This window comes from Furipterus horrens, unplaced genomic scaffold (assembly GCF_987537825.1).
Source record: "Furipterus horrens unplaced genomic scaffold, mFurHor1.1.pri manual_scaffold_22, whole genome shotgun sequence".
Classification (NCBI taxonomy): Eukaryota; Metazoa; Chordata; class Mammalia; order Chiroptera; family Furipteridae; genus Furipterus; species Furipterus horrens.
Genome location: NW_028327192.1, coordinates 1,348,161 through 1,372,340, shown reverse-complemented (window position 1 = coordinate 1,372,340; position 24,180 = coordinate 1,348,161). Strand labels below are relative to the sequence as shown.

The window sequence follows — 24,180 nt, the reverse complement described above, 5'->3', positions numbered from 1 at the left end:
CGTTGGTTCAATTCCCAGTCAGGGCACATGCCTGGGTTGCAGGTCAAGGTCCCAGTTGGGGGCTCGTGAGAGGCAACCACACATTGATGTTTCCCTCTCTTTCTCCCTCCGCTCCCCTCACTCTGGAAATAAATAAATAAATAAAATCTAAATAATAATAAAAAAGTTAACAATAGAACGTATATTTTAAAAAAAAGAACACAACGACTTTTTTTTTAAATTTTTTAATTCATGTTGTTGCCTAGCTTATTTAACACCTTGTACTTGCATAGTCCAACTGCTCAGACGTATTGGGAAAGACAGTCGTGTAGTGTGTTGTTCAACTTGCCTAATGAAGGGGCGCCCAGATGGCATGGAATGCTGCTGTGGGGATGGGGTGACTAGCTACAGAGTTGTTGAAGGGACTGTTAGTTTACAAGTTAGTGAGCAGCCAGTCCAGCAGTTGTTTTCTAGCCATGTTGTCCATGGCTTCATCCAGTTGTCGTTCCTTGGCAAACCTCATTACTTCTCGAAGGAGATCTCCAACACTGTACCCCTTCTCTGCTGCCTTAGCTGAAACTTCTGGAAGCTGTGGAGGGAGCAGAGATAGCTTGAGTCATGTGATACTTTTGAAGAAAGGTCTCAGGTGGATAAAGTGAACTACCCCCCTCACCCACCTTTCCGCCCATGACTAAGATTAGAGTAAAAGCTTTCGCTGATCCAGGACTGCCTTCCCTCTCCTTTTTCCTTGACCCTCCTCTAATGTCATAGATCAAAATGAAAAACATAACTTCATTTTGAGCATCAAAAAACAAAACCTGGAATCAGTTGTCTTTACTAAATACTTCTCTCCAAGGCCTGGGTCTTTTGGTTAGTCTGTGCTGATTGCTAGGTCAAGGTTAGGGGTGGCCATCTCCCCCACCTTCCTAAAACATATTTTACCAAGTAGTTTGTTTAAAGGGTCACTGAATTTAAAAAAAAAAAAAAAAAGCTAATCTTTCTCGCCTCCTCTTGGCTGAAATGTGCAGACCCCGAGGTGCTACAGCCTCAATTAATGGTTCATTGCTTTTGTGTCTTTTTATGAGGATAAAGTAATTCATAAAGCACATAGTAAAGAGCATACTTGAGAAAAATTTGGACTGCTCGTGAGCCCTAAGTACAGTTTTGCCTCCCTTCCCCTGCCCAGTCTAACCATCTTTCTTCTTGTGCTTTGCCATTGCTTACCTTCTCCAGTTGTCCATCATCATCTCTCACGAAACAGAGCACAGGCACCTTAAATTGGGAGGCTGCAATCCACTGCAGGACAGCCTGGAGCTGTTTCTGCAAGCTACTTGTTGAGCACCAATTATTGATGATGACTTCCGGCCCAGAAAACTCTCGATAGTTCTGTGACATTGCACTACTGTGACTGCATCTGGGGCCACCAACTTGGAAACTTGGGTTGTGTACCAAGGCTGCTTGTTCTTCCAATTCGGCCAGGGCTTCCCTGTTGTTGTGATACCTAGCCATGATAAGGCACAGCTTCCTCACAGGTTCTACCAGTTGATTGATGAATTGCCAGTTCATTTGCATCATCCCGCTGGCAAAATCAAGGTCTAAATTCTCCTGGAATTGTTTTTCCCCTCTCTTGGACATTGAAGTTGCTTTGTTTGGCCTGGGCTCAGAAGGCTTGCTCTCCCCTTCAGATTGCTCTTCACTGTTGAAGGAGGTCTCACTGAGCAGTTTCTGAATCAGTGATAGAATGATGTTTGACATATCGGACTTTTGGCACTCCGCCTGTTGTTGAGTCTCCTTTACAGAGGTAGATGGCCCAGGAGCTCCACAAGATTCTAGATGTTTCACTGAAAGTGCCTTGGCACTTTGGTCACTTGCGTTCTTTTCAAATTGGGCACTCTGAGTCCTATGGCCTATGGTGGAACCAGGATAGTCATCTTCAAGTGCATCTTTGGCCTCGGCCTGCTGGGTCAGGTGGTACTGAATCAGCATAGGGGCAGAGACAATCAAGTCCTTCGCCAGTGACTCTGTGGAAGGGCTGATCTTCTCTCTTTTTTCCTCCTTACTCACGCATGCTTTGCCAGCCATCTCGCCTTGGTTTCGTTGTTTTTGGTTCCACATGGACAGGCTCTCCTTGAGGATGTGTTCAGCAACTCTTTCAGCGCTAATCAATGACTTGCACTCCTCTGGTTTTATTTTGCATTTGTCCTTCCCCTTCAATTCAGTTTTCATGGTGGAGAATTCAAGACTTTGGTTTTGACTTTGGTTCTCGTATTTGAGACTGTGGGAGCCGGCCTTCAAGGATGCGTACAACAGAGGCTGTGATTTAGACTCCTTCTCTCCAAGCAGAACAGTAGCCAGGCGCTTCAGCATGGCCTCCATTATATGTGTAGCATTTTGTTTTCCGTGGTTGAACAGACTCTTCTTGACAGCTGAGATAAAGTCGCAGTCAGTCATCAGGGCCGCAGTGATATTATGCAGGTTCTTCAAGCAGGAATCAATCAAATCAGAGACAACTTCCTGGGTGTGTTTTAACAAAACCCTCTTCAGGACCACACAAGCGGGAATTGGCTTCCCAGGAGCATGCACTTTCAAGGTCTTCAAAATGGAGACCATCAGGTCAGATGCCACCTGATTTGCATAAACCGTGAGTCCTTTACTGATAGAGTGTGAAAAATCTTTGCTCTCTTGTTGGCACATCTCTTTGTCTACCCCCTTGTTCTTGTTGGATAATTGACTATACATAAACTTTTTCCTGCCACCTTCCCTGCCCTCTTCTCCAGTGTCCCGCCTTTCCACATAGGATATTTCCTCAGCATCATGGGCCATGTCAGAAACGATCTTGCTCACAGCGCTGCGGGGAGTGTTTTTCCCTTTGTTCCCAGAGGGTGGATAGATTGAATGACGAAAGCATTTGCTTCCATTTTCCAACTTCTTGATTTCATTACAAGGCATCTCCATTACCAGATTAGATAGCCGGATGATGGTGAAGGAAAGGTCATCCATGGGACATTCTCCCTCAGGAGAGATTACTGCCCTGTTAGTGCTAGAAGATTTTGCTGGAGAGGTGGAAGGACTCTGATTTTTGTTGGTATTCTTGGCTGCAGTCATGTCTACATGTGGGCTTTGAGGTCTATTGGCCATGTAATCGATATTCAGTTTATCATCATAGATGCTGTAGCAGTTTGCAGAGGGTAATTTGTGATGTTCATCTTCATCTCCTATTTTATGTTTGCAGCTAGAGGTTGAGGGACTTAGTGCATGTTCGAAACCCAAGGCATACTTCTGGATATCATTTAGAAGCCAATTTACAACAGTTATAGGATCAGAGGGAGCTTGTGTGAAAAGGCATATAGATCCGTCCATCTAAAAAAAAAAAAAAAAAAAACAGAACACCTAAGAGTTTGGGGAGGCTACTTTCCCCCCTTATTTTATTTAGAAGACATATCTTTCTAAACTGCATACATTAGGGGTTTACCCTTTAGGATTTGCATGGAAACATAATACATAATTATATCCCTTTGAGCACAAGTGGTAGCGTGTCAATTTCACATGAGCACGTGTGCTTATCTCAACATGTGTCAAAAATGTATCAATGTGTCTGTCATGTGTGTGTGTGTGTGAATAACAGTATAGCAATTCATAAGTGGGGACATCTCAGTAGATGTGAGAATGTTCAGTCTGTGTTGTTAGCGTGTGTGTCCGTGTGCACATGTCAGTGCACATGTATGCCTGCCTGTGTGTAAGCCTGTGTAACAATGTGTTGACATCAATACCGATTTTATATGTTTCCTGTACGGGCCAACGTGTGCATGATAGCGTGTACATTTTGTACACTGTGTGAATGTAAAAATGAATGTGTATGTCAGTGTGTCTGAATATGTAAATGACAAGTGTCGATTTGAGTGATCTGCATGTTTGTTTATAATACAAATCTAATAGAATGTATGATGGAGCTATACCTATATGTGTATTAATCCTGTCTGCAGCGCGGCCTCCTGAGACTCAACGGTTTGGCTGAACTAAGTGGCTGGGTTGGTGAAGAATGGGGTGGTTTGTGGGCTTCACTTTAAAACTGGTTTCTCTGTTCTATCCTAATGGCTTGGACCGAAAGGGCCCAGAGGTCTAAGAGTGGGGAAAGCTAAACTATTTCCCTCAGCCCAAACTAAGTAGAATGGGCAAAAGGGTTTTGGACAGGTGAGATGCGCCTGGCACACCTTCCTCCAAAGAAGCCCGTTTCTTTTCCCTAATGTGGAACATTGAAAAATTAATCCCTGCCTTTTGTCATCTAGTGGTTATGGATTGAAGATGTCTTTAAACCCTTTTGCCAAATCTGTTGCCCCCAGAATACAACAAGGATGCCAGCCTGTTAAACCAAGCACGCCGTTGTCTGGGGACAGCCAACTGACCTGGAGTCTGCACGATCCTTCCCCATGTGGGAAGGCAACCCTCCCCTCCACACCCCCACTCTTATTAGGGATGTCTGGACCAAGGGTAGGTAGGACGAACGACAACCATGTCCAGCTTGAAGCAGCTAGAGGAGCTTGAGACCTTCGCCCATTGTCCTTTATAAGATTATAAAGGGTCTTAATGTCTGAGAGGGAGGGATTGTTATTTCCTATTGTTAAAATAACTAATTAATCTTTTATTTATTTAAAAAAAAAGAATAAAAAAAGAATAAATTCACATGTTAACATATATAGTAATTAATAGATAATAGATAATACATCAATAAATGTTTATGTTCAATGTGGATCGGTGCTAATATAATGACTGTGTATGTCAATAAATTGGGTATCAGTTTATGTTATATTTATATGCTACGTGAATGATTGAGAATGTGTGTCAGTGTTGCACACACCCTGGGTATTTGAGTACTTGTGTGAATACGTGAGTGGGGATGTCATTGTATTTGTGTCAAGGTATGTATCAGTGCATTCAAATGTTGTTAGTGTCACTTTGCTTAAGTTTGTATGTGTGCGTATCAACATGAGGTATATTTACAGAGTGGGGCGAAAAGTAGGTTTGCAGTTGTATGTATGGAAAATAATAAGTAATAATTCAAGAATAAACCGTTTCACATACTCATAACTGTAAACCTACTTTTGCCCCACCCTGTGTAAGAGTGCATGCCTATCACCTGAACTTGTACAGTCACTGTGTTTTGATCGAGGCTCATGTGTGTATGTTTATGTGTAGTGTGCATGTTTATGCATAGTGTGCATGGATGCATATATAGATGTTGATGTGTCACATGTGGGTATGTCAATGCAGCTGACTCTATACCTTTGTGTAGGTGAGTCATTGTTTATGAATATACACACACATGTGTTGTTTCAATGCTTGTGTGTGTTCACCAGTGTCATATGTAGACACGTAGCCAGGGATGTGTGTGTCACGGCTCGTATAAATTATTTTGTATATATTGCTGTGTGTCAGTGTAAATTATGTGCATATACTCATGTCTAGATATGTGTATATGTATTATACATGTCTTCCACTCCTTGCTAAGTACCATCGTCCTCTTTACCCCTTCCATTGCTTCATCTCCTTACTTTCTACTGAATCCCTAGAAGTTTGAGGTCAGGATAAGTTCAACATTTTGAAAATGGGTTTAGGTTACAATCAAGGACACCTGCATTATGTGTAGGAAATATGTGCTGCACTTTTAAGAATAAACATTAGGTATAATTTATCCCTTTCTTAAGACTTCAAAATGGAGTCCTCCTTCCAACTAAACCCAAAACTCTTTGAAGAATATTTTTAAACTTTTTTTCTTCCTTAGGAGCCACTCTCATCACTCCAAATGTGTCTGAGGCCAGAAATGTTGTTCCTGGTTATAAGATAAGCATAGAGATGCAGAACAAAAAAAAAAAAAATTGACTCCTTTGAGATAAAACCAAATATCCTATTTCAATATCAACTACTCCAGGTTTGTAGGACTGTGAAGGTGACTTGTCATGGGCCAGGAGCCCAACAGATATAATTTAGGTAGTTACAGAAAAACAAAAGGACTTGCATGTGACAGTGGTATCCAAATCGAATTGCTTCTAACTTTACGCTACCTAACAGTCTGTAATCTCTTAGGCAACAGGTTTGGGGAACAAGCCACTACAGTTCTTGGTCATTGTGGATTCTCTCTGTTCCATATATGCTTGTTCTTTTTTTATTTTTATTATTTTTTTTTTTTTGGACACTGGGCAATGTGGAGCACACAAGCCCAGTAGAAGACAACAGAAAGCACTGAAAAAGATCATGCTTTCATTCCACATCTTTGTTAGGATAATGGTAGCAAGATTCTGTTTGGAGTAGGGACCTGCAATCAGGGAAGGGCATTCTGAACCTCTGTGATTAGTGCCATTGTTAGATACCTGGACATTAAACTTACCTGACTTTGAACTTAGGCCTGTGAACTCTGGAATATCATAGTAGTCAAATGTAGGGGCTTGTTTGGAAATATTTCTCTTACCTTTTGTGAACCAGAGTCTTCGGAGTCAGCACTGGACTCTGGGAATTAGAAAGGGTGGACTCGGAAGCTAAGCATACCTTAGACTGGTTTTGCTTCTCGGTAGCTTTGATTATAATAACTTCTTTCTCTTTCAGATGGTGTTGCGTTAGGTCACCTCCGGAACAGGAACCACCAGCATCCTATGGGATGAAGTGGTGAGATTCTTATGAATAACTGCTTTTTGAGACTTCTCCAAGCTGCCCTCTCCAAAACATGAATGTCATATCTCTTATCTTTTCCTTTCAATGGAGAAGGATAAGTAGGCTTGTGATGCTAGCTAATGTTTGAAGAATGAGATATTGTTCTCCTCACAAATTACTACCCCTCCAGAGGCATTCACAAATCCATAAATCTTAGGAATCATATTTCATGAATCGTCAAACTTTTGGACAGTTTTCTCACTGCTCTGACATGCTACCTTCCATGCTGTAATTCTTTCAGGCCTACCAGCAAATTAAGTTCCTTCTAGAATGAGATTTGGCATCAAGAGTGACAGTATATTCTCAACCGGGGGTTTGGGGTTTTCAAAAATGATGGCTGCCCACCTGAATCTCCTCCATCCTTCCACCCTCTGGCACAGACTTTCCCTTTTATTATGCTGCCACTGATAACTCTTTCAGCAGTTTCTCACTCATTCCAACTCTGGGGGGAGCAGAGAATACTCACCTTGGAACCTTTATCTTCCACTTTCAGGGTGGACACATCGACAAAGCATATCTGCACCAAATTAGGACAGCGTATTGAGGAAAATTCTAGAGAAAAGACTGCGGTTTCTCTTTGAGACGATAAAGCACCTACCGCATAGGGGTTCTTGTGAGGACTGATTGAGAGTGAATACAAAGCTTTCAGCAGAGTACCTGTACATAGTAAGTACTCAATAAATGCTATTAGGCAGAGAGAATCTTATCATTATTGTATTTCCTAGATAAGAATACCTACCTGTCAGAGATGCCCAAATTACAATACCTACATTTACTGAAAAAAGTAAGAAGAAAGGTGCCTTGCCCAACTGACGCAAACTCAAAGCTGAAACTTACATTAGAACTCAATTCAGGAAACTAAAGAGCAACACAAACAAACGAACTAAATAGGCAAAGACTAGAATAGTAGTCAGTAGGGGGGAGGGGGGAGGGGGAGAAGGGGGATAAGTAAGGGAAGGGTCTAGTCGAGGAACGTATATGAATGACTCATGGACATGGACAACAGGGAGGGATATAACTGTGGGAGAAGGGATGAACTGGGAGGGAGGAGCAATGGGGGGAAATGGGACAACTGTAATTGAATAACCAAAAAATAAAATTATAAATAAATAAATAAATAAATAAATAAACATTAAAAAAAAAAAGAAACCAATTCCCTGACTTTCAGTTAGAGCACTTTCAACTACCATAGTGTTCCCCAAAAGTGGTGTTTTTACTACTGATGTTATAGAAAACTTTAAGTGATACATGGATAAACATTTCTGTGTTTAATATATGTACTTTTTTGTTGTTTAGTAGGAAAAATACATACTAAAACATAAAACCTGTGACATTATGTATAATATTGCTTAGGTTGATGGTAATTTTTAAACGTCAGTCAATTAAAAAAGCATTAAATACATAACAGTACAAATGGCATTTGAACGTGATAAAAAATGTGAAGTATTACACATTTTGCCCTCCTGTGGGAGTCCCACTTGAGTGCAACTTACTTGTAGCTAGCTGATATTATTATGATTCCATTAGGCTGCTAAAACTAGGCAACCACCACTCCTCCCTCCCCTGAGGCTCCCCCCACCCCCCTCCCCAGCTACTCTTCATTCTCTCCCTCCCTTCACGTGTCCCTCTGTGATGTATAAGCATACTGCGCCCCGCCCCCACCCCAATCCCCACCCCCCAGCCCACAAACTTTACTGAACTTGATATCTTAGAGAAACGACACTATCACCCTCCATTAGTCTATTCTGGGTTCCAGGATATCTGTATCCATAAAGCAATCCTTTCCACCCCTTAGTGGGAGTAATTTAGTATCTTACCACTTTCCGTTCCTGTTCTTGCTGTCCTTTTGGGCTATGGAGCTTGACCTTGCACACACCCCTGGCGCTGTGTAACCACTCAATATTATCAGGCCTCTGGAAAGACAAAAGAAAAGGAATCCGAAAGGCTTATATATGGTTTTTAGAAACTGGCTCAGTTTGGATAAGAAGGCCCTGGAACTCAGCTATGTAGTTCATATTGGGTTAGGCTAGAAACTGGTGGGGTGAGTAGTGGGAAAGGGATTCTCTGAAATTATCAGGATCATTTTAGCATACTTCGTTGGGAAGCAAATTTAAAAGGAAGTATAGAGAACGTGGAGATTAACTTTAGAGACTTATTTCTACTAAACTCCACTAAATCTCACCTGCCTCTACTTCCTTTGCCATTCTTAAGCACCTTCAAGGAATCAAGCATACCTCATCCCCCTTAATTGAATTTTAGTTAACCCCAGTTCAACCAGAGCCTTTCTCATGATATAAGGAGTGAAATGGGATAAACAGCTGTAACACTTACCACATAGAGCCATTGGAAAAGACTAAGGCCAACACTAGTAGAGTGAAAAAATAACCTTTTTAATTAAAACAACATATGAGATCCCACAATAGAACAAGATTCTGAACACTGAGAAAACTCGGTCTAATAGCTATAAAAACCAGGCCCCGATCCCATAGAACCATATTTAATTTTATTTTTGAAAGAATAATCATCTCTGCCAACTTCTCTTACCACTCCCCACCACCTCCCACCCCAGCCTGGAATTAAAAGTAAAAAGAAAGTGGAAAAAGCCCTAAATAATGTTTGTTATGTAAGACCTTAGACCCATGTACAGGAAGACACAGTTATGGGTTCAGTAGAATTGTTTTGGTACCTCGTACTTGGATTTGACTTTGTTTTTTAACTAACAAGAGAAACTTTTTGCCAAATGGTAGAGGGCTATTGAATTCCTCTCCTCCAACTTCCTTCAAAATTTAGACCCCTTTAACCTCTAGCTCCCTTCTCCTCTTCCCCTCTTTTTCCCCCTCCCTTCCTCCCTTTACCTTCTTCCATTTTTCTCTCCCTCTCTCCCTCCTATACTCAGCTATCCTTTCACCGGATAGTATTACATGCCTACCCTTTATGACCCCCCCAACCCTCCAAGATCTTTGAGGGTCTCCCAAACATTTAGGAAAAGGCTTCCCATACCCTCAAAAGAGGGGGTTTCTTTTTTCCCAGAACTAGAGATCACTAGCCTAGAAACAAAGAGAGGGAGGCAAAGAGGTCTCTCGTGTCCAGATTCTAAAGAACTGTAAAAAACAACAACAACAACAACAACAACAACAACAAAATATATAAACTCATTACCTTGATAATGAAGTTCTTTTGGCTGAAAATGTGCCACCAAGAAAGGAGATATGTCCCTTTAGATGGATCTGGGCAGTGTCAAGTTCTCGGGTACCCGCAGCTGGCTGCTGCCCTTGTCAGCAGTTGGACAAGACTGAAGGGCCAAAGCCTTTCCTGCTGCTTATGACCCTGGGACATGACACCAGAGTTTGTTGGGTCACAATGCCTGAAACCATAGCAACTGCAGCAAAAGTGTAGCAGGCTGGCAAACTCAACATCTCTTCATATGAAAACCACCTCAAGCTGCCTTCTGTATGACAACCTTCTGTTCTCTCTAGAAGGGTACACATAATCCTTTCATGTTTTGTCCAGTTCACAACACCTTGAAACCTCCTTTCTCTTTCTTCTTCTTGCTGGACTTCCAGAACAATCTAATCATACTCGTTACCAGTAGAGTCTATTTTTCACAGAGCAGTGTTGATTTTCACATCTTAGCTTAATTTTCTTTGGTTTCCCCCCTGAAGGTTCAGAGTTAGAGACAGAGTTAATCAAAGTCCTTTCTGGGTATCCTGAATGAAGGTATGAAAATAGAAAGTTGGAGACTTCCTTAGCAGCTTCTGTGGTTTTATCTCGCCATTAAGACACTTTTAGTCAAAAAGAAGTTCAGAAGACTTGTGCAATATTGGAGTAGGTTATTTCATAAGAACTTGAAATAATTCTTTTCTCGTGCATTTGGATGCTATGATAATCCTTCCAGTCTGACATAAGATGTTCGTTCTTTCCTCAACTCCCCATACTCTCCTAAAGCCTTGACCACCAGCTAGTACTAGGACTTCTACTTCATGACATTGCTGTTTCTTTCTATAGCTGACAATAACAGCACAAAGTTGGGTGTCCTTAGGATCCTGGGTGCCTAACTGGTCCAACAAGCTCTAACCTTCATCATGAAACATTATTAGCCCAGAATAAAAGCCAATAGTCTTGGGACAGGGTCAGCCTTTCAGAGGCTCCTCAAGCCCCTCTTTATTATTCTCCACTATCGCCAGTGCTGGGTTTCTGGCTACGGTATTCTTTAGAAGGTCATCCATTACACTTTGGGGTGCCTTTAGCTTATCCCCAGTGTGGAACCACTAGCCCACAACCAAATGACTTGCAGGGCGCTCAAGTATTATTTTGTTCTCTCCTTTTCTTTTTTTCACATGTCTCCACTTTAACCTCCTACATGAGAAGAACTGCATCTGAATTTTTAAAAGATCGGTTGAGATGACTCTCCTAAACGCTAGGGTTTCATAGTCTTGGTCTGACTTCATTTGTTACTTTCCCTGTTACCTCTAGGATTTCATGTCTTAAACTTGTTGTCCAGTTCTGATCTTTTTAGTTCATGGCATCGAAGAGAAACAGAGCTGGACATCTGTTAAAGGTGGCAAGGTAGATTTTATTCAGGCTACTGCAGTAGAGGAGAGACTTTAGATAACTAGAGCTCAACTCCAGTGCAACAAAAGGCAGGAGCCCTTTAAATGCTGGGGTGTGCTAAAGGAAAAGTATTGAGGGACATTTTGGGGGCCAACGGAGTTTGATCACCATGATCAGGGCCTCTGCGTTTGCTAACTGGCACTTATCAAAGTTGAACTCCTATCCTTCCATAGAGATTGGGAAACAGAGGCTCTGTCTTTCTTGATGATTACATTTCGAAGGGATGGCTCCCAGGTCCTGGAAACAGATATTTCTGGGTTGTAGAAGATATGTCTCAAAGGGACAGAGAAAGGATTTACAATTACAAGTTCTGTAAATGCTCTATGAAAAGGGAGGGGAGGCAGGGGCCCATGGTCAGGTTTTGGCTGAAACAGACAGGGAATTCTTTTGGCAATGTTGAGCTTTCTCAGGCCGGTATATTAAGGAGGCTGGGATCATCATTCTAAGGACATGCCTTGAGCTCATAAAAACCGAAAGTTGGAGTTTTTATAAGCCAAAGGTGAGGCCTAATTGAGAAGAAGGTTCAGATAAGCCTGACTATATCAAACCATTATGTTATATACCTTAAATACACACAGCTTTTATTAAAAATTAATTTTGGTCAAGAAGGGAGCTTTCGTCAATAGCGATGGGCTAAAATCCACAGTATAAAACTTGTTTTTCCTTTACCACCCTTTTGTCACGGGGAACTTCTGATATTTAAGTTGGAGCTCCTGTGTCTGGCTCATGTCTATGGAATAAGAAGCAAAGAAAGGAAATGTTTATTTATTCTCCAAGCACAAGAATGTATATCCCTAAGGTTAAAAAAACAAAACAAACAAACGGACAAACAAACAAACAAAAAACCCTCTGTGTCTCCAAGCCCAGAAGGGAAAATCTGTGATCTGGGCCTGGAAAAATGTCTTATCAAATCCTCCAAACGACAAAGAGAGAACTCTTATTGATGATTAGAGCCCTGTCCCATGGTACCCCAACCTTGTCATCCTGGAGGCTAACAAGAGCAGTTTTTGGATGATAAACCAGTAATGAAAATGCAAGGAGGCTCAGTCATATGGTACTGCCTCTTCTTTCTCTTAAGCTGCGGAGGCTCTCAGAGTGTCCCGTATTAACAGATGGGGAAGAAAGGATGTTCAGTGTCAAAAAAAAGGAACATGCTACATTAGTGTGTGGATATGTGTAAAGTAGTATGCACTTAGGTTATCCTCTAAGAGACAAACATAAATATGTTAAACCCAGAAGCTTTGGTCACCTTTTTTTCCCCCTAAGACCATCATTCATTTTCTAGCCTTGTTTATTCTATCCAAATATCTTCTCCTCCATACAAACTTGTGAATAGCCATACAAATCACACTTTAACTATGCTTTCAGTTTGTATTTGATTTGAAAGAGCTATTAATAAAAATGGAACCTGTGTTTGTAATGTAATTATTATGAATAATGGCAACATGAAGTTGAACTGAACCGAACTATCAGCCTTCATGAAACTGGTCTGCCTGTCAGTGCCACCAAGTATCTTTCAGCCTCAGATTTAGCCTCCCTAATTTAGTTTATGCAATGATACTGTGACCATTAGGTTTAATCAACTTTTCCTATTCTTGGATCACCTACACTGAAACCTTGAAGACAGGTTCTCTCTTTCTCTTCGTATCCGTGGTGATACGGGCTACAGAGTTGGGCTCAAGAAACAAATAACGGTTTTGAAAGTTCAGGCAGGAAACATAATTCAGAAAGCATGGAGTCATGGAATCTGAAATAATAACAAAGATTTTGGTTAGCTATTTGAGTGGGCAGCGTTCTTCATAAAGCAAAAACTCACACTTCAGGCATGCCTCAGAATCACCCGGAGAGCGTATTGAAACAGATAGTTGGGCCCCCTCCCAGCGTTTCTAACTCTGCAGGTCTGAACATTTGCCCGGTGCTGTGTTTTGCATGCATTATCTCATTTATTTCTCACGCAGCTGTATGATATGGGTACTATTTTAATCCAGGTTTTATTAACGGCAAAATGGAGCCCAGAGAGGCCATTTGATTGGTGGTTCAGCCACTTCCGGTATGAGCCACTTCCAGTACGAGCCGCTTCCATTATCTTGGGGACGGGGGTTTACGTGTGTGTGCTCAGAGATTAGCACGCGTTTACTCTCTTCTAGGGTCCGAAGATGCAGAAGAGGAATCCCCATAGCAAAAAAAGCAAGGGTAAAAGGTACCTAGTCTGAATTTTTGGCACTCTCTGGTGGTTTCAAGCCTGATTGAAAAGTGTTGATCGGTTATCTCGCCCTGCCGGTGAGCATGCTAGGGTCCGCGCACCACCTGTTGGCCGTTAGTGTGAGGCGGTTGGTCTGAAACCGTCGGTCGTGAGGCCGCTGGTCTGACGTGGTAATTCCGAGGCGGTTAGTCCCTTATCCCTCTGCCCCTCATCTGTTTGTTTTGTTATGTTCTGTTTTGTTTCGTCTTTTTTCCGTTACTGACTGGTGGGGAGCGGCTCTCCCGTGTGTAGCTTTAGCTTTCAATCCATGTATGGCTTGTTAATGGTGCTTTAAAAAAATGTTTATGTCAGAGCTGGAGAAGTGGCTGAGGAAACTAGGCTGTTAGTCGGGATTCTTTTTCGTTTTTTATCAGACCAACAAACTTTTCTGACAGAAAAGTATTTAAATGTAATATTAGTTGCTGACAGTTTTTCTCCTTCCCTCCAGAGAGTGTCTTTATTTGTCAATAAATGTTTCAAACAAAGGCCTCGGAGGAAAGAAAGGGGATCTGGAAGCATAAACCTCTTCAGGTTCCCTCATAGTGCTTATAGGCATCGATCCGCCCACACACCCTTCAGGATCGCCCCTGGTTTTAGGGACATTTAAATAGGATGAAGACTGCCCTAGTCTTCAGCTTTGTCAGGTAGTTGCCCCGCAGGGATGTCAGACTTAACCTTTCTGTGCCTGTTGCTCTCAAAGCTAGATGGTAATGAGTTCGTGTGGCCACTAGGAGTTCGCAGCTGCTTGGGAAACGTGTTTCCACACGGTACAAGATCACTCCATACAAAAACCCATTTTGCCAAGGCATTCCTCAAATTAAAAGGGAACTCGGCGAATCCCCCCTCTAGAATAACTTGCATCCGAAAACCTGCCGTTTTATGTATGTTACATTTATAACCTAATATTTCATAATTATTTATAATAGAGATGACACACTTATAACATTAATGTACTATTTCCTTAGTAGTCCCATCAAAAAGATGTGTTAGGTTCAAGGAAGAACTTCGCCTAACTCTCTGTATAGACTCTTAAGAGTTGCTCATGTACTTAGACACTCAGTAATCATTCTTGGTGATGTTGGGCTGAATATGACAACAGTGACTGTACTGGCAATAATGGTGTGCCGAACAACATGTCCTCTGAAATCCTTAGCAGTTGTATTTTAGCCTTGCTTTGGCACGTATCATGTTCTTTCGTGTGTTGGTAGTTATTTCATTATGAGCGTTACCTTTCCAAATACAGAATGAGTGTGTTTTACTCATTGTCATTTCTCCTGCCAGGGGTACTATTAGGTTCATATATATTAGTAAGTGCTTAAGGCTATTTATATAATTCAAAATCAGTGTGTGCATCGAAAACTGATATGTTTGTTATATGTCTGTTATATCGCAATTTTTTTTTTTAAAAGAAAGAAAATTACTGATAACGGTTGTTCAAGAATTGCTGTGCCCAGAACCATATAGAACTGCTTGGCCGTGACCAAGAACATTGGACTATTTTGGTACAAATTGCCTGGCTTATTGAACCAACTTCCTCACTGGTTCCATGGAGTCTTTCCTGTCACTCTTCAACAGACTTTTTAAAGAACCAATATATTTTATTACCCACTGTAATTGTATAACAGCTTCATTGACACCTAATTCAAATACCATCCATATAAAGTGTACAATTCAGTGACTTTCAGTGTACTCACAGAGTTGTGCAGTCATCACCAAAATAGATTCTAGAACATCTTCATCACCAAAAAAAGAGACCTCATGCCCTTTAGCTATCGTAACTCCCCCAACTCTATACCTCTCCAGCTGTTGGCGGCCAGTAATCTGCTTTGTGGATGTATAGATTGACTTATTCTGGACATTTAATATAAATGGAACCATATAATAGGTAGTCTGTTGTGACTGCTTTCACTTAGTATAGCTTTTTGCAATGAAGAGTTGTGACAACTTGTGTGGAAATGCTGTTTATGAGGACAGCTCATTAGAGACAGTGCCAAGGGCTTTCATTAGGGGCTGGTCCTCCAGGCACCCTCTGCCTAGCACATACCAAAATCCCAGAGTCCCAGAGGGAAAGCTGTTGTTCACCATAAATCATATTGTTTGCACAAACAGTTAAGGTACAATAAGCTACTCTCATCAGTTGGGATAGTGGGAGCCCTTCCCTCCGACCAAATCCAAGTTCCTAGATCCCAGCCAAGGGCCAACCTTGCAAGCAGGATTTTCAAAAACGATAGCATTGTCAGGCCCACTATGTTAACTCTTCTCTGCACAGATTTTGATACAGATTGTATTGATTCTGTAGATCAATTTGAGGGCTGCCATCTTAACAATATTAAGTATCCTACTTGATGAACATGGGATGTCTTTACATTTGTTTAGGTCTTTAATTTCTCTCGATATTTTGTGGGTCTCGGTGTACAAGTCTTGTAGTTCTTTGATTACATTTATTTTCTAAGTCTTTTATTATTTTTGATGTCATCGTAAGTAGAATTGTCTTAATTTTATTTTCACATTGTTTCTTGCAAATGAATACAATTGAAATAGAAATACAATTCAATAGAAATACAACTGAGTTTTGTATGATCTTATGTCCTGTACCCTTGAGCTGGTTTATTAGCTCTCATAGCTTTCTTTTTGTGCTCATGGATTCCTTGGCCTATTAACGTGGATTGATTTTTTTGAACCAGCCTCGCATCCCTAGAATAAACCTCACTAGGTCATGACATATAATATACTTCTTATATTTGGCTACGTTCTGTTTGCAACAGCTTGCTAAAGATTTTGAGTCTATTTTCATGAGGGATATCGGTCTGTAGTTTTCTTTTCTCATACTGTCTTTGTATGGTTTGGTATCATGGTAAAAGTGTTCTCATATAAGTAGTTGTAAGGTATTTCCTCCTCTTCTGTGTCTTAGAGAGATGGTATAGAATTGATGTTAGTTATTCTTTAAACATTTAGTTTAATTTTCCAGTGAAATATTTTGGGCCAAAAGACTTTTTTTAATTACAAATGTAATCCCTTTAAAACAATGGAACTATTCAAATTATGTATTAAATACTGAGTATATCCTGGTCGTTTGTGATTTCCAAGGGATTTTTCCATTTCAATTAAGTTGTCAAGTTTATATCTATCATAGGGTCTGTAATGATATCCTTTGTTTCATTTCTGCTATTGCTAATTTGTATTTAATTGTCAGTCTTGCTAGAGGTTTGTCAATTTTATTGATCTTTGCAAAGAACCAGCGTTCTGTTTTATTAATTTTCTCTATTGATTTTTCTATTTTCTATTTCATCAATTTTTGCTTTTATCTTGAATATTCCCTACTTTATCTTTGCTTTGGATTTATTTTGCTCTTCTTTTTCTAGTCTTGATTTGGAGCTTAGATTGACTTTTAGACGTTTCCTCTTTTCTAATATAGACAGTGGGCTATAAATTTCTCTTGCAGCAGTGCTCTGTGTCCTACAAACTTTGATGTATTGTATTTTCATACTCATTCAGTTCAATGTGTTTTTATTTGCCTTAATATTTCCCCTTTGATCAATGTGGTGCATTGTTTAGTTTCAAAGTATTTGGGGATATTCCTGTTACTTTTGTTATTGATTCCTTTGTGGTCAGAGGTAACACTCAATGATAATTTCGCTTGTTTTATGTTTGCTGGTTTGTTTTATTTATTTATTTTTCCTTTTATTTATTTATTTTTGGTTTTTCAATTACAGTTGTCCCATTTTCCCCCATTGCTCCCCCCACCCAGCCCATCCCTTCTCCCACAATCATATCCCTCCCCATTGTCCATGTCCATGAGTCGTTTATACACATTCCTTGACTAGTCCCTTCCCATACTTATCCCCCTTCTCTCCCTCCCCCCTCCCCACTACTGACTGCTATTCTAGTCTTTGTCCTATTCAGTTCGTTTGTGTTGCTCTTTAGTTTCCTGTATTAGGTGATATCATACGGTATTTTGCTATCTTTGCCTGGCTTATTTCACTAAGCATAATTCTCTCTAGTTCCATCCATGTTGTCGCAAATGGCAGGCGTTCCTTCTTTCTTTCTGCTACATAGTATTCCATTGTGTAAATGTACCACAGTGTTTTGATCCACTCATCTACAGATGGGCACTTAGGCTGTTTCCAGCACTTAGCTATTGTAAACAGGGCTGCTATGAACATAGGGGTGCATAGGTTTTTTTGAATTAGGGTTTTAGGATTTTTCGGGTATAATCCTAGCAGTGGAATCGCTGTTTCAAAAGGCAGTTCCATTTTTAGTTTTCTGAGGTAATTCCATACTGTTTTGCATAGTGGCTGCACCAGTCTGCATTCCCGCCAACAGTGCAGTAGGTTTCCGTTTCTCCACATCCTGGCCAGTATTTGTTGTTTGTTGATTTGTTGATGATGACCATTCTGACAGGTGTAAAGTGGTGTCTCATTGTGGTTTTTATTTGCATCTCCCTGATGACCAATGATGTTGAGCATTTTTTCATGTGCCTATGGACCTTCTGTATGTCCTCTTCGGAGAAGTGTTTGTTCAGGTCCTTCGCCCGTTATTTAATTGGGTTGTTTATTTTCTTGATGTTGAGTCATATAAGCTCCTTATATATTTTGGAGATCAGTCCCCTGTCTGCGATATCATTGGCAGATATGTTTTCCCATATGGTTGGTTTCCTTTTCATCGTGCTGATGTTTTCTTTTGCTGAGCAGAAACTCTTTAGTTTGATGTAGTCGCATTTGTTTATTTTTTCCTTTATTTCTCTTGCCTTAGGAGATGTATCCGTGAAGATATTGTTACGTGGGATATCTGAAATTTTCCTGCCTACGTTTTCCTCTAGGACTTTTGTGGTGTCACGTCTTACATTTAAGTCTTTAATCCATCTTGAGTTTATTCTCGTGTGTGGTGTAAGTTGGTGGTCTAGTTTCATTTTTTTGCACGTCCCTGTCCAGTTTTCCCAGCACCATTAGTTAGAGAGGCTCTTCTCACTCCATTTTATGTCCCTTCCTCCTTTATCAAAGATTAGTTGACCATAGAGGCCTGGGTTGTTTTCTGGACTCTCTATTGTGTTCCACTGATCTATGTGTCTGTTCTTATGCCAGTACCAGACTGTTTTGATCACAGTGGCTTTGTAGTATTGTTTGATGTCTGGTATCGTGATTCCTCCTGCTGTGTTCTTCTGTCTCAAGATTGCTGTTGGTATTCGGGGTCTTTTTGGTTCCATATGAATTTTTGGAGTATTTGTTCTAGGTCAGTGAAATATGTCAATGGCATTTTAATAGGGATTGCATTGAATCTGTAAATTGCTTTGGGTAGTAGGGCCATTTTGATGATGTTGATTCTTCCCATCCAAGAAGATGGTATTTGCTTCTATTTTTTTTGTATCTTCCTTCAATGTGGCGTGATTTTCAGTGTACGGGTCTTTTTATCTCTTTGGTTAAGTTTATTCCTAGGTATTTTGTTTTTCTTGCTGCTATAGTAAATGGTATTTTCTCTTTTGCCTCTGTCTCCGATAGTTTATTGTTGGTGTACAGAAATGCCTTAGATTTCTGTATACTTATTTTGTACCCTGCTATTTTGCCAAATTCACTTATTATATCGAGTAGTCTTTTAGTGGAGTTTATAGGGTTTTCTAGGTATGCTATCATGTCATCTGCAAATAGTGATAATTTTACGTCTTCTTTCCCAATTTGGATGCCTTCTATTTCTTTGTCTTGTCTGATTGCTGTGGCTAGGACTTCCAACACTATGTTGAATAGGAGTGGAGAGAGTGGACAGCCTTGTCGAGTTCCTGATTTCAGGGGGAACGCTTTCAGTTTTTGTCCATTGAGTATGATGTTGGCTTCGGGCTACTCCTATATAGCCTTAATTATGTTAACGTATGCTCCCTCTATTCCCATTTTGCTGAGTGTTTTCATCATCAATGGGTGTTGTACTTTATCAAATGCTTTCTCTGCATCTATAGATAGGATCATGTGATTTTTGTCTTTCATTTTGTTTAGGTGATGTGTTATATTTATTGCTTTGAGAATATTAAACCATCCTTGCATCCCCGGGATGAATCCCACTTGATCATGGTGTATGATCTTTTTGATGTATTGCTGGATCCTGTTTGCCAAAATCGTATTGAGGATTTTAGCATCTATGTTCATCAGTGATATTGGCCTGTAGTTCTTTTTCTTCGTTGTGTCTTGACCTGGTTTAGAATTAGGGTAGAAAGAGTTTGGGATTTTTTCCCTCTTCTTGGATTTTTTGGAATAGTTTGGTTAGGGTAGGAGTTAGTTCTTCCCTCAATGTTTTGTAAAATTTGCCTGTGAAGCCATCCGGCCAGGGCTTTTGTGTGCAGGGAGCTTTTGGATCACTGTTTCAATTTCCTCCTTTGTTATTGGTCTGTCGAGACTTTCTACTTCTTCTTGGTTCAGTTTTGGAAGGTTATACGTTTCTAGAAATTTGTTCATTTCTTCTAGGTTGTCGAATTTCTTGCCATACAGTTGTCTGTAGTAATTTCTTACAATTGTTTGTATTTCTGAGGTATCAGTCGTGATTTCTCCTCTTTCCTTTCTGATTTTGTTTATTTGTGTCTTCTCTCTTTTTTTCTTGATGAACCTGGCTAGAGGCTTGTCGATTTTGTTTATTTTTTCAAAGAACCAGCTCTTGGTTTTGTTGATTTTTTGGAGTGTTTGTTTAGTCTCTATGTCACTTAATTCTGCTCTGATCTTGAGGATTTCCTTTCTTCTTCTTGCCCTAGGCTTTGTTTGTTGCTGTTGTTCTAGTTCTTGTAGCTTTAGGATTAGTTTTTTATTTTTATTTTTATTTGAGCTTCTTCTGTTCTTTTCAGATATGCCTGTATTGCTATGAACTTCCCTCTTAGGACTGCTTTTGCCGTGTCCCATAGGTTTTGGGCTGTTGTGTGTTCATTGTCATTAGTTTCTAGAAATTTCTTGATTTCCTCTTTGATGTCATTGTTAACCCATTCGTTATTTAATAGCGTGTTACTCATTCTCCATGAGTTTGGGTGTCTTTGAATCTTTTCTCTGAGGTTGATGTTTCGTTTCAAGGCATTGTGGTCTGAAATGATGCTTGATATCATTTCAATTTTCTTGAATTTGTTGAGGCTTGTTTTGTGTCCTATCATATGGTCTATCTTTGAAAACGTCCCATGTCCCTTTGAAAAGAATGTACATTTTGCTTCTTTGGGGTGAAAAGTTCTGTATATATATATATATCAGTTAATTCCGTGTGGTTTAGTGTGTTGTTCAATGCCTGTATATCCTTGGTGTTTCTTTGCTTGGATGATCTGTCTGTTGTTGATAATGGAGTGTTGAAGTCCCCTACTATGAGTGTGTTGTTGTTAATATCCTTCTTGTGGTCTTCTAGTATTTGTTTTATGTATTCGGGTGCTCCTATGTTGGGTGCATATATGTTTATCAGTGTTATATCTTCTTGATGGACTGTTTTTTTAAGTATTATGAAATGTCCTTCTTTGTCTCTTTGTATTGCCCTTGCTTTGAAATCCGTTTTGTCTGATATGAGTACTGCTACCCCAGCTCTTTTTTCAGGTCTGTTTGCTTGGAATACTTTTTTATATCCCTTTACTTTCAGTCTATGTAAATCTTTTGTTTTGAGGTGTGTTTCTTGTAGAAAGCAAATATGTGGGTCCTGTTTTCTTATCCATTCTGTTACCCTATGTCTTTTAATTGGAGCATTTAATCCATTTACATTTAAGGTTATTCTCAACATGTATTTATTCATTTCCCTTTGTACCTCTGTTCCTCTACTCTTTATGTATATATATATATATATAATTTTTTTTTCTCTTTCTTTTTCTTAGACTATTCCCTTTAGCAACTCTTGCAATGCTGGTTTGGTGGAGATGTATTCTTTTAGTCTTCCTTTGTCTGAGAAACTCCTTATTTCCCCTTCTATTTTGAGTGAGAGCCTTGCCGGGTCGAATATTCTTGGTTGTAGGCCTTTGTTTTTCATTGCTTGAAATATTTTTGACCATTCCCTTGTGGCTTGTAGTGTTTCTGTTGAGAAATCGGTCGACAGCCTTATTGGAGCTCCCTTGTAAGTTATTTGCTGTTTTTCTCTTGCTGATTTTAGGATTCTCTGTCTTGGAATGTTGCCATTTTAACTATGATGTGCCTTGGAGTGGGTTTTGGGGGGTTCCTCTTTATTGGAACTCTCTGTGCTTTCTGGACTTGCATAACTCTTTCTCTCATGAGGTTGGGAAATTTTTCTGTCACTATTTTTCCTATCAGTTTATCTATTCCTTGTTCTTCTGATTCCTCTTTGATTCCGATTACTCTTATATTGCTCCTCCTTATGCTATCCTGCAACTCCCTTATCTCTTCTTCATACTTTTTAAATCTTTTTTCATTTTGCTGTATCGTCTGAGAATTTTTTCCTACATTGTCCTCTTACTCACTAATACGATCCTCTGCCTCGTTTAGTCTGCTTTTGACTGATTCTACTGTGTTGTTCAGTTCAGAGATTGCATTCTTCATTTCTTCCTGGTTCTTGTTGATAGTTTCTATGTCTTTCTTTATGCTGGTGTAGTTCTCTGCAAGTTCCCTGTAATTTTCTTGCAGCTGTTGGTAACTTCCTTGGAGGTTGTCGTAGTTGTTTTTGAGGTTGTCGAGTATATTTAACTTCTTCACCATCATTGTTTTGAATTCCATGTCTGACATTTGGGCTATGTCTATTCCACCTGCCTTTCTTTCTGGGGATTCCTCTTTCCTTTTTACATTGCGAGGTTGTTTCTGCGTCTTACCATGTTGGATTCTTCTGGGTTTTTTTTTATTTTTTGGGTGATGGTCTGCTTTGACTTCCCTCCTTTGTGGTGTGAGATTCTTTATTGGAGATCTGTGGGTTTCAGTGGTTCAGTCTCTTTGATCTCCTGAGCCTGATGTTCTTGTAGTACCCTTTATGTCATTTGTTTATGCTCTCTGGTTATATTTCAGATGGTTTTTGTTAGGATCTTCCTTCTGGCTAGTTGATTGAGAGTCACTCTAGCCACTTTATCTTGAATCCTTTTGTGGAGGTGTCAGTTCAGCCTTTGTGTGTTGTCTTGTTTTTCTGTATCCACAGCTGGTCTACTGAGATGGGTCAGAGGTTCCTGTTCCTTGCAGCAGAGGGCCCCCGCATGGCGCGTTCCTTAAGGGCCTGTTGGAGCTAGCCAAGGTGTCCTTCCCGGCATGCCTGTGAGCTGGTAAGGCAGCCCGAGAGCTTGCCTCAGGCCTACGGCACTGTGCTCCGGGAGTTGGTCTCTTGCCTGCCAGTGCTGGGCCCCAGACACTCGTGCACAGTGGAAGTGAGCGATTGGTCCTCATTGATGTCAGCGGGATGTTTTTGCGCATGCACGTCCGTGCTAGCCCAAGGCGACCCGGGAGCTAGCCTCAGGTCTGCTGTGCAGTACTCAGAGAGTTGGTCTCTTGCCTCTTAGGGTGGGGCTCAGAACACTTGTGCTCAGTAGAAGTGAGTGTCTGTGAGTTCCTGCTGCCTGCTGTTGTGGCGCTGCAGCCGCCCACTGTTCCCGCACCCACCTGGACGGGCACGAGCAGAGCCTGAGCAAATGCTTTGCGCTCCTGCCTGGCACTTGGGCCTGGCGCCCACTGGAGCTGGCCAGGCGCGACTGCACACAGTCTTCTGCGTATCCAGTGGGCCCTCTCTGCGCCCGTTGGGGCACTGATCTTATATCTGTTGGGGTGTGTCCGAGGGGCACCTGGGCTCGCGGCCCTGCACACCTGGGCCAGTGAATGAGGACACTTCCCTATGCGCGCCCGCGACCCAAGGGGAGGGTGGGGAGTGAGCCAGTGCACTTCTCCACCTGCGCTCCTCAAGAATGTCCTATCACCCCCAAACTTCCCCCCACTCTCCACAGTTCACAAGAGAAAAATATCAAGGAAAAATGACGATTTCACTTGCTCAGCAGCACTGTCTCCCGTCTTCCAGCGCCAATGCCGCCTGGTCGATTCCCGACTCTGCCAGCAGGCAGAGATCCGCTTTCCTCCTGACTCCTCTCTGGGTAAGCCTGTGGTCGCCAAAAAGCCTTTGTGTCCTTTCAGCCGCAGCTCAGGCAGCCACCCCAATCAGGAATCCCGTTTTGTCCCTTTTTCTTCCACTATCCTCACGCAACAGGTTGTTCCCAGATGGCTTTTCTCTAATCCAGCAGTGCCAAGGCTCGACTCCTGCCAGTGTCCAGCTGCTCACCAAGATGTTCTGTCTGCAATTAGTCCAAACTACAGACGGGTCTCGGGAGCCTGAGGGCGCAGCCTCCCCTCACTTCTCCGCCATCTTCCCTCTCTTCCTTATTAATTTCTTGTATTGTTTCTATACACTCTCTTTTCAAATCTTTTTCTAGCCTTTGGCCTTTAAGTCTTTCTGCTTACTTTGGATTCAGTTTGCTGTTTTTAGTTTCTTAACGTAGAAGGTAGAGTTAACTACTTAAGGTTTTTCTTCTCTTTTATTCTAGGTGTTTACAGTGTAATTTCCCTTGTGCTGCTTTAGCAGCATCCATAAGTTTTGGCATGTTGTGTTCTCATTTTCCTTCTCCTTAAAGTATTTTTTTTAATTTTTCCTTGTGATTTCTTTGCAATAGTGAGTTGTTTAGTGTTGTTTAATTTCCAAATATCTGTGAACATCTCACATTCTCTTCTCTTATTGAC

At 40.9% G+C, this 24,180-nt stretch overlaps 1 protein-coding gene across 1 annotated transcript in view; it reads right to left on the bottom strand.

The window, feature by feature from the left end:
• Window positions 1-245: 245 nt before the first annotated feature.
• Window positions 246-24,180, bottom strand: part of LOC149990154 (A-kinase anchor protein 4-like) — a 42,356-nt gene continuing 18,421 nt past the window's right edge. Inside the window, exons 2-6 of the mRNA XM_090265658.1 lie at window positions 8,499-8,594; window positions 7,148-7,198; window positions 6,520-6,621; window positions 1,204-3,339; window positions 246-568 (exon numbers count right to left, since the gene is read on the bottom strand). Of these exons, the coding sequence (XP_090121784.1) occupies window positions 413-568; window positions 1,204-3,339; window positions 6,520-6,621; window positions 7,148-7,198; window positions 8,499-8,594 (2,541 nt within the window). The 3' untranslated portion in view covers window positions 246-412. The remainder of the gene's footprint in view (window positions 569-1,203; window positions 3,340-6,519; window positions 6,622-7,147; window positions 7,199-8,498; window positions 8,595-24,180) is intronic.